Below are 10,164 nucleotides of genomic sequence, written 5' to 3'. Positions count from 1 at the left end.
CCAGGAACATCATTCCTACCGTCAAGCATGGTGGTGGTAGTATTATGCTCTGGGTCTGTTTTCCTGCCAATGGAACTGGTGCTTTACAGAGAGTCAATGGGACAATGAAAAAGAAGGATTACCGTAATTTCCGGACTATAAGCCGCTACTTTTTCCCCTCGTTCTGGTCCCTGCGGCTTATACAAGGGTGCGGCTTATATACAGCCTGTTCTTCTCCGGCACCGACGAAGAGGATTTCGGTGGTTTTAGTACACAGGAGGAAGACGATGACACAATGATTAAAGACTGACTTTTCATATACCGGTAGGCTAGTTATTTTGATAACGTACAGGCGAGCACTTTGTATTACTTTGCACCGTTGTATTATTTGTACTCTGCATGAATGCTGTTCGCCATGTCAAAGATGTGAAAGTTTGATTGAATGATTGAAAGATTTATTGTCAATAAATGGGACGCTTTGCGTTCCCAAACAGTCATCTCTGTCCCGACAATCCCCTCCGTGGTAGCAGGAACCCCTATATACTACGGTAATTACACATTAAAACCCTGCAGCTTATAGTCGGGTGCGGCTTATATATGGAGCAATCTGTATTTTCCCCTAAATTTAGCTGGTGCGGCTTATAGTCAGGTGCGGCTTATAGTCCGGAAATTACGGTACCTCCAAATTCTTCAGCCCGGAGGTTGGGTCTTGGGCGCAGTTGAGTGTTCCAACAGGACAATGACCCCAAACACGTGTCAAAAGTGGTAAAGGAATGGCTAAATCAGGCTAGAATTAAGGTTTTAGAATGGCCTTCCCAAAGTCCTGACTTAAACGTGTGGACAATGCTGAAGAAACAAGTCCATGTCAGAAAACCAACACATTTAGCTGAGCTGCACCAATTTTGTCAAGAGTGGTCAAAAATTCAAGGAGAAGCTTGTGGATGGCTACCAAAAGCGCCTTATTGCAGTGAAACTTGCCAAGGGACATGTAACCAACTATTTACATTGCTGTATGTATACTTTTGACCCAGCATATTTGCTCACATTAGTACTAGATAATACTATATTGCAGGCCTGGGCAATTATTTTGACTCGGGGGCCAAATTTAGAGAAAAAAATGTGTCTGGGGGCCGGTATATCTATTTTTGGGAACACTAATACAAAACCTCACAATAATGTCTTAATGAATGCTAAAAACGTTATGACAGACCGCCTTAAAAACAGAATGAATTTAAAAATTTTTTTACTGAGACTCCCCAGAATGTACATGAAAATAAAGAATGTGGGATTTACAATATTAACTATGAACCATAAAACACTGAATATTGACAACATATGAACGTCACACCCCCTCTCGATCGACATATTTTACAATCGAGCGAAACGCAACAAAAGTGCAACACTATGAAATACGAATGTGAAGGGTTAGAGTGTCCGCCCTGAGATCGGTAGGTTGGAGTTCAAATCCCAGCCGAGTCATACCAAAGACTATAAAAATGGGACCCATAACCTCCCTGCTTGGCACTCAGCAACACGGGTTGGAGTTGGGGGTTAAGTCACCAAAATGATTCCCGGGCGCGGCGCCGCTGCTGCCCACTGCTCCCCAAGGGGATGGGTCAAATGCAGAGGACAAATTTCACCACATCTAGTGTGTGTGTGACAATCATTGGTATCTTTAATCTTTAAAACATAAACCCACCTACAATCTGATATATCACTAAGCTTTAGAACTTTGTTGTAAAAATCTCCCACCGCGTCTGTCCCTGACACCCGCATTTCAGGCTGGCCAACCTGGAAACACTCTGTGGAAACACTCCCCACCCACACCGCTTGGTGCCTCGTCTGAGCTGCTGTGACTTAGATTACTATAGTAACTAATTAGATTACCATAGTAACTAATTAGATTACCATAGTAACTAGTATATAATGCAAAAGCGCAGATTCCAACCATTGAAATACTTTGTATAGTTCAAGACTCACTGCACATCATAATTGCAGCTACACTTTCCATCTTAAAGATCTAAAAAAATTATTTGGGAATGTCCGGCGGGCCAGACTGAAAATCTTAACGGGCCGCATACAGCCCCAGGGCCTTAATTTGCCCAGGCCTGCTATATTATATATAAAAATAAAAATATATTTAAAACGACCTTTACAAATAAATCCGCCATCTAAGAAAACATAGTAAAAAGGTTTTTAAAAAAACATTTTAATATGCAATAGTACCTGCATATAAATATACTATATTGTATGTTAAAAATTAAAATGTTTTTTTTTAAACTATACAAATTTGCCATTTAAGAAAATTGCAAAAAAGTAAAAAATCATAAATATTTTAATATGCAATAGTACTTACATATAACAATACTATATTGTATGTTAAAACGAGAATATACACACTATTCAAAAATAATTAAAATACAAAAATGGTGACCCTCGCCCCATCCTTGTTTGTGCATGACGGAGCATTTCATGGAAGCTGCTTTTATATCCAATCATGGCACCCACCTGTTCCCAATTAGCCTATTCACCTGCGGGATGTTCCAAATAAGTGTTTGATGAGCATTCCTCAACTTTCGCAGTCTTTTTTTGCCACTTGTGCCAGCTTTTTTGAAACATGTTGCAGGCATCAAATTCCAAATGATCTCATATTTGCAAAAAATAAAGTTTCTCACTTCAAACGTTAAGTATCTTGTCTTTGCAGTCTATTCAATTGAATATAGGTTGAAAAGGATTTGCAAATAATTGTATTCTGTTTTTATTTACGATTTACACAACATACCAACTTCACTGGTTTTGGGTTTTGCACATGTTTTAAATATACATTAATACTAGATTGTACTATATTGTATATTAAAATAAAAATATATTTTAATATGCAATAGTACTTATACTTGCATACACATAATAATATATTGTATGTTAAAATGAAAATATACACACTATTCAAAAATAATTAAAATACATTCACAGATTAGAAAATGGCAAAAACTTTTAAAAAATTATACGCAATATTGGCATTGAAAAAAATGAGTTTTACGATGGATATAGACTAAAAGGGTAAATAAAATGTATTGTTCAATAGTATAGGAAACGTTTATTTTTTGGAAGAAGAAAAAAAACAACAAGTTCAATTGTATGTACATTAGTACTTGCAATCAAACATAGTAACAGCTTTATAACTTTTAAAACAGTATCACAAACCCATGTAAGTTGTAATTATTACAATAACTACGAATATGCAAGTACAGTAATAACCAAAATGTCACCTACAAAACTCCAATACATGAGCTTAACGGCAGAGCAAATACATAAACATGTTCTTGAAGGGTAAACAGTAAAAATGGATTACATTTTAACAAAATAAGTACATCTTATTTCTGTTTTGATTAATTCGGTGTAGCTAATGAAATGAGCGGTAAATCCTCTTTTATCTTCCTTAAATGTGTTCATTCCCCCATAGATTCCACAACATACAGTTGGAAGAAAATAGAAAACATTTAATGATTTAATTTGTGGTGAACATATATAGATGCATGATTGGAACGTTCACACTTCTTTCTTTAAAAGGCGGTTGTGGGAATGATACATGTATAAGTTGTTGCCACATCCGCACACGAGTGAGTGATATTACGCAGTTAAAAAGGCTGTGGATGATTGCACGGCAAGGACAAACAGCATAAGATATTGATGAAGAGGCAGCGTCAGCCTCGGCTGCGCTCCTTCCGTACGCGGCTAATAGGATTGCATGGGGCCTTAATGGAGCTTGTTGGTGGTTAATGGAGACGGAGGACACTCTGCTAGGTTCGTTATCATCTAAGCGTGGAAAGAAATGACTTTCTATTTGGAAAAGCATGCCCAAATCTATCCGTTGTTGTGTGGCAAACACGAATTACACACCCGCGCTTCAACGTGTGTGATTACAGCGAGAAGTGGACGTTAAGTAACGTTAATTCCTGCTCTGCTCGTTTGAGGTGGAGCGGAGCGGGAGGACAGGGATAATGAATGGGTCGTTAGTCCCATCCGCTACGGTATAAATAACGCTTGTCTAAAAAGTACTTGCTGTAAGTACATGGCAACAGGACGGAGGCGATGGCCGGGTACAGTTGTGAAAGGGATGCTGTCAGTTACTTCATGCTACGACTTCTTACTGCCCCGCCTTCTCCGGCTCGGAGCGGGCTGCAGGTTATCAGACGGGCCGGACAGTTTGTGAGTGTCAAAGTCCAATTTGTGCTGCAGGATTCCAGAGAGGATGAACTCCGCAGAGACCACTGGGAGCGACGCCGAGACGGCAGCGCGACACAGCGGCCAGTCCTCCTCGCAGGAGATCACTATAGTCTGAGGCTGAGGAGGGACACAAAAATAGGAACAGTAATACTGTACAGCGAAACCTCCAAAAGGTGAACACAATCAAATATAAACCCTGTAATAACTCTACAAGCAATGTTTTAAGTACAAACCCCAAAACATTTGCAAATCATTGTATTCTCTTTTTATTTACGAATTACACAACGTGCCAACTTCACTGGTTTTGGGTTTTGTAGAAAAAGGCAGAAATATAATAGTAAAATTGTCTTAAAGCAAGGGAAGCAAAATTTAAGAGTATTTATTTGTTTTTTCCCAAAACTTTTTTTGCTTAATTTAGATCATGGGTGACCATTAGGTCGATCGCGAGCTACCGGTCGATCACGGCGGTTGTGTTGGTCGATCGCCAGCCAGGCAACTTAAAAAAAAAATAGACCTGAAAATGAGCAATCACCAATCTGCACTATGACGTCACTTTCGTCACTCGATTGACATACACAGCACCCAAGGGTCTTGTGAGGTGACCGCTGGCTGCTGCGAATGGCAGCAACACGAGAAACACTTTTAATTTCAACAGACTCTCTCGTCGTACCTGCTGTCAAAACTGGAAAGACCAACCGCGCAGTTCCTGTCTTCACAATAAAAGTGCTGCTCCATACTGCCTGCGCTAACAAATAAGGGTCTTAGAAGACTACTTCACGAGCTTGCAAGCTACAAAGTTTGCCCTCCGTGTATTTCTTGTAAATGGTAAAAAACGAGTATGGAAGCTGGATAAATAAAAAGCTAAAAACCAATAATTTTCATGTATATATTAAGTTAAAGTTAAACTTTGCATACATATTTGTATACAAATGTATATATATATATATATATATATATATATATATATATATATATATATATATATATATATATATATATATATATATATATATATATATATATATATATATATATATATATATATCCATTTTCTACCGCTTATTCCCTTCGGGGTCGCGGGGGGGCTGGAGCCTATCTCAGCTACAATCGAGCGGAAGGCGGGGTACGCCCTGGACAAGTCGCCACCTCATCGCAGGGCCAACACAGATAGACAGACAACATTCACACTCACATTCACGCAATAGGGCCAATTTTTAGCGTTGCCAATCAACCTATCCCCAGGTGCATGTCTTTGGAAGTGGGAGGAACCAGGAGTACCCGGAGGGAACCCATGCAGTCACGGGGAGAACATGCAAAGAAAGATCCCGAGCACATAAAGGACAATGTTTTATCAACTGATTGCAATGATGTAAATTTGTTTGAACTATTAAATGAACCAAAAATATGACTTATTTTATCTTTGTGAAAATATTGGACACAGTGTGTTGTCAAGCTTATGAGATGCGATGCAAGTGTAAGCCACTATGACACTATTGTTCTTTTTTTTTTTTATATATAAATGTCTAATGATAATGTCAATGAGGGATTTTTAATCACTGCTATGTTGAAATTGTAACTAATATTGATACAGTTGTTGATAACATTAATTTTTGTTTCACTACTTTTGGTTTGTTCTGTGTCGTGTTTGTGTCTCCTCTCAATTGCTCTGCTTATTGCTATTCTGAGTGTTGCTGGGTCGGGTTTGGTTTTGGAATTGGATTGCATTGTTATTGTATTGCTTTGTATTGTTTTGTTGGATTGATTAATTTAAAAAAACAATTTTTTTAAAAATATATCTATTTTTTAAATAATAAAAAATAAAAATAAATAGATTTTTTAAAAATGAGAATGGATTCTGAATCGCACAACGCGAGAATCGCGATTTGAATTCGAATCGATTTTTTCCCACACCCCTAATATATATATATATATACTGTATACACAGACATACATACATATACATACATAAATATACATACATACATATATACACACACGCATATGTATATATATACACACATATACATACATATATACACACACGCATACATATATACACACACGCATATATATATATACAAATACATATATATATATATATATATACACAAATATACATACATATACACACACGCATATATATATACAAATACATATATATATACACACATATACATATATACATACATATACATATATATACTCAAATACATTTATATACAAAAAAGTACATATACATTTATATACAAAAAAGTACATATACATATGTATGTATGTATGTATGATAATGTGTCAAATAGTTAGCTCCAGTTTATAGTCTCATTTTTGCATTCCTAAATGTCATACAAGTGTAAACATAATTTAACCACTGTTTATTATGAAGATATAAGTTTTCCTTGAAATATTTCAAAGGTAGGTTGCATTGTTTTTTACAGTCTAAAGGTTAAAAAAAAGGTTGAATACTGTAGAACGCAAACATGTCATAACAACCTATCTTCGCTTTGATAAGTGGAGTACTTGCAAAAATAAACTAAAGAAAAGGCGAATGGAAAAAGTAAAACGTGCAGATATACACCGAATAAATTCTCCAGAGGAACGCTCATTTTTGACATTCATATTTATGTATTACCTTGTGGGAAGAAGGCATCTTGGAAAGAAAAGTGGCTCCGCTGCAGGCAATGATGTCTTTCATGTGGATTGGCTCTGGCTTCACCGACTTAGTGATGTGGATCTCATATCCCTGGAGGACAGAAGGCAACAGATGTGGTATAAAAATATATTTTTTATTATTTTATGTCTGCACAAAATATCAATATGTGCTTTTTTTAGCCAGTATATTGAACAATGCTTTTAGGTGACGGAGTACACGGCCAGGGAGGAGCAATGACTGTTCACATCTTGTGTTTACATATCGGCTTAGACTGGATACATGATTGAAAGGACAAATGCATGCAAATGTGATTGTGCGCACATTAAGCGAAAAGGTATTCTTACAAATATTCACTTGGAAAGCATACAAAAATATTGCGTTCAAAATATTTTTCTACACCTTTAAAAAATGCAGTCCTGCAATAACACAATCCACAAACATGGCAAAAATGTTCTGATGAAAAACCCTAAAATGCATGTTTTCTACAATGTATTTTCTTACTGTACAAAATCCTACTAAACATCTAGTAGAGCTGCACCATTAATCAAATTTTAATCACAGTAACGATTTTGGCTGCCACAGTTAATTAAGTCAGCGATTTTAAAGGGGGAACTGCACTTTTTTTTTTTTTTGCTTATCGTTCAAAATCCTAATGAGAGAAAGAAGAAAAAAGTTTTTTGTATTCTAATTTATGCTAATAGGAGCAATTCATTCTGCCTCTAAATCATACATGCCAACCTTGAGACCTCCAAATTCGGGAGATTTTGGGGGGGGGGGGGGGGGGTAGAGCGGCGGGGCTAAGGGGGAGGAGTATATTTATAGCTAGAATTCACTGAAATTCAAGTATTTCTTATATATTATATATATATACACTACCGTTCAAAAGTTTGGGGTCACATTGAAATGTCCTTATTTTTGAAGGAAAAGCACTGTACTTTTCAATGAAGATAACTTTAAACTACCGGTAGTCTTAACTTTAAAGAAATACACTCTATACATTGCTAATGTGGTAAATGACTTCTAGCTGCAAATGTCTGGTTTATAGTGCAATATCTACATAGGTGTATAGAGGCCCATTTCCAGCAACTATCACTCCAGTGTTGTAATGGTACAATAGATATAAGCTTTTGCTTCAACAGCTCAATCGCTTTTGAGTTTGTAATGCACAACACAATGCGACAGGACACCAATCTGTACTGACTGAAAAACATGATCATATTACAGTATCTTTAAAGTATTAGCCCACATTACATGTGTTGTTTGTACACAGCTGGCTCAACAGTGTATGTAGTTGTAATAACAAGCATAACATGTTGCATGGATCATGACCAATATTAAAGTTAAAGTTAAAGTTAAAGTACCAATGATTGTCACACACACACTAGGTGTGGTGAAATTTGTCCTCTGCATTTGACCCATCCCCTTGGGGAGCAGTGGGCAGCAGCGGCGCCGCGCCCGGGAATCATTTTGGTGATTTAACCCCCAATTCCAACCCTTGATGCTGAGTGCCAAGCAGGGAGGTAATGGGTCCCATTTTTATAGTCTTTGGTATGACTCGGCTGGGATTTGAACTCCAACCTACCGATCTCAGGGCGGACACTCTAACCACTATAGTGACTCACTCGATAAACAGTTTGTTTAGAATCCTAAAAAAAAAAAATAGACATGTGTTCTTGTCTCTCATAATGATTGTGAGCGATAGGCAAAATTCCAAAAAAAGTGCAGTTCCCATTTAACATTTACAAAGCAAGCACAACTGCAAAGCAAATTAAGCACTTTTATAGCTCGCAGTGGCAGGGAAGCAACTTTGTCTTAAGCCACATGAAACAATTTTTTAAAAACAAACTTTTCTTTATATGGCTCCTAGAAAAACATAAAAAATGTATTTAATGAGAAAATGCTGAAATGTTAATGATGAACAAAATCACAAAGATTGGTCTTTAAATATGTGTTTATGTTCAGACCACCAACATCTACACCACTTCCCAAAAAAGGAACATTTTCCCACATTTTGAATGTATTTTGCATATCTATTTTCACTATTACACATTTTTTAACTGAAATTACCCTAACGCTTACACTTAGCCCAATTCAAAATGAATTTAAAAAAATACCTGCTTTCTAATCTTTGCTTAATATACAAAATACACATACAGTATAAATATAGATTATGAAAAGTGAATAGATTATTTTTTAAGCAAATATTTTTAAATAACTCTAACACATCTTATTCGCCTTGCACATATTCGTTATTTAATTACGTGTTTATATTCTAGTTAATTGTTGACATTTATTGTTTACATTGTACAAATAGAGCACAGTCTACTCGTTTACATTTTGTGTGTTAAACATACCTGGCTAATAACACTGATTCTGATTATGAAATGTCTCATTAGATTATGAGAGTGCATCACTTTTTGCATATAATCCTATTAATTTGAAAATCATGATGTATAATATGCAATTACCTAAAAGCCACTACTTATTATTATTACTTTATTTTTATAGAACTTACGATATTAAAGGCCTACTGAAATGAAATTTTCTTATTTAAACGGGGATAGCAGATCCATTCTATGTGTCATACTTGATCATTTCGCAATATTGCCATATTTTTGCTGAAAGGATTTAGTAGAGAACATCGACGATAAAGTTCGCAACTTTTGGTCGCTGATAAAAAAAAGCCTTGCCTGTACCGGAAGTAGCGTGACGTCACAGGTTGAAGGGCTCCTCACATTTCCCCATTGTTTACACCAGCAGCGAGAGCGATTCGGACTGAGAAAGTGACGATTACCCCATTAATTTGAGCGAGGATGAAAGATTCGTGGATGAGGAACGTGAGAGTGAAGGACGAGAGTGCAGTGCAGGACGTATCTTTTTTCGCTCTGACCGTAACTTAGTGTGGAATCCAATGAGCCCTTGTACCTTTCTCCTTTTTCTATTGTGGATCACGGATTTGTATTTTAAACCACCTCGTATACTATATCCTCTTGAAAATGAGAGTCGAGAACGCGAAATGGACATTCACAGTGACTTTTATCTCCACGACAATACATCGGTGAAGCACTTTAGCTACGGAGGTAACGTGATAGCATCGTGCTTAAATGCAGATAGAAACAAAAGAAATAAGCCCCTGACTGGAAGGATAGAAAGAAGATCAGCAATACTACTATCAGGAGACACTGAACCAAACACTGGACCTGTAACCACACGGTTAATGCTGTGCCGCCTGTCGAAGCCTAGCAATGCTGTTGCTAACGACGCCATTGAAGCTAACTTAGCTACGGGACCTCGTCAGAGCTATGCTA

General features: G+C 36.9%; 1 protein-coding gene across 2 annotated transcripts in view; it reads right to left on the bottom strand.

Annotated features, from left to right (window-relative positions):
- Positions 1-2,958: 2,958 nt before the first annotated feature.
- mdc1 (mediator of DNA damage checkpoint 1) overlaps positions 2,959-10,164 on the bottom strand; it is a 36,867-nt gene continuing 29,661 nt past the window's right edge. For both annotated transcript variants that reach the window (XM_062063863.1, XM_062063864.1), the window contains exons 11-12: positions 6,836-6,946; positions 2,959-4,323 (exon numbers count right to left, since the gene is read on the bottom strand). In XM_062063863.1, coding sequence (XP_061919847.1) covers positions 4,117-4,323; positions 6,836-6,946 — 318 coding nt within the window. In that variant the 3' untranslated portion in view covers positions 2,959-4,116. The remainder of the gene's footprint in view (positions 4,324-6,835; positions 6,947-10,164) is intronic.

Source organism: Entelurus aequoreus, linkage group LG11, assembly GCF_033978785.1.
Source record: "Entelurus aequoreus isolate RoL-2023_Sb linkage group LG11, RoL_Eaeq_v1.1, whole genome shotgun sequence".
Lineage (NCBI taxonomy): Eukaryota > Metazoa > Chordata > Actinopteri > Syngnathiformes > Syngnathidae > Entelurus > Entelurus aequoreus.
This window is presented reverse-complemented; position numbering and strand designations above follow the sequence as displayed.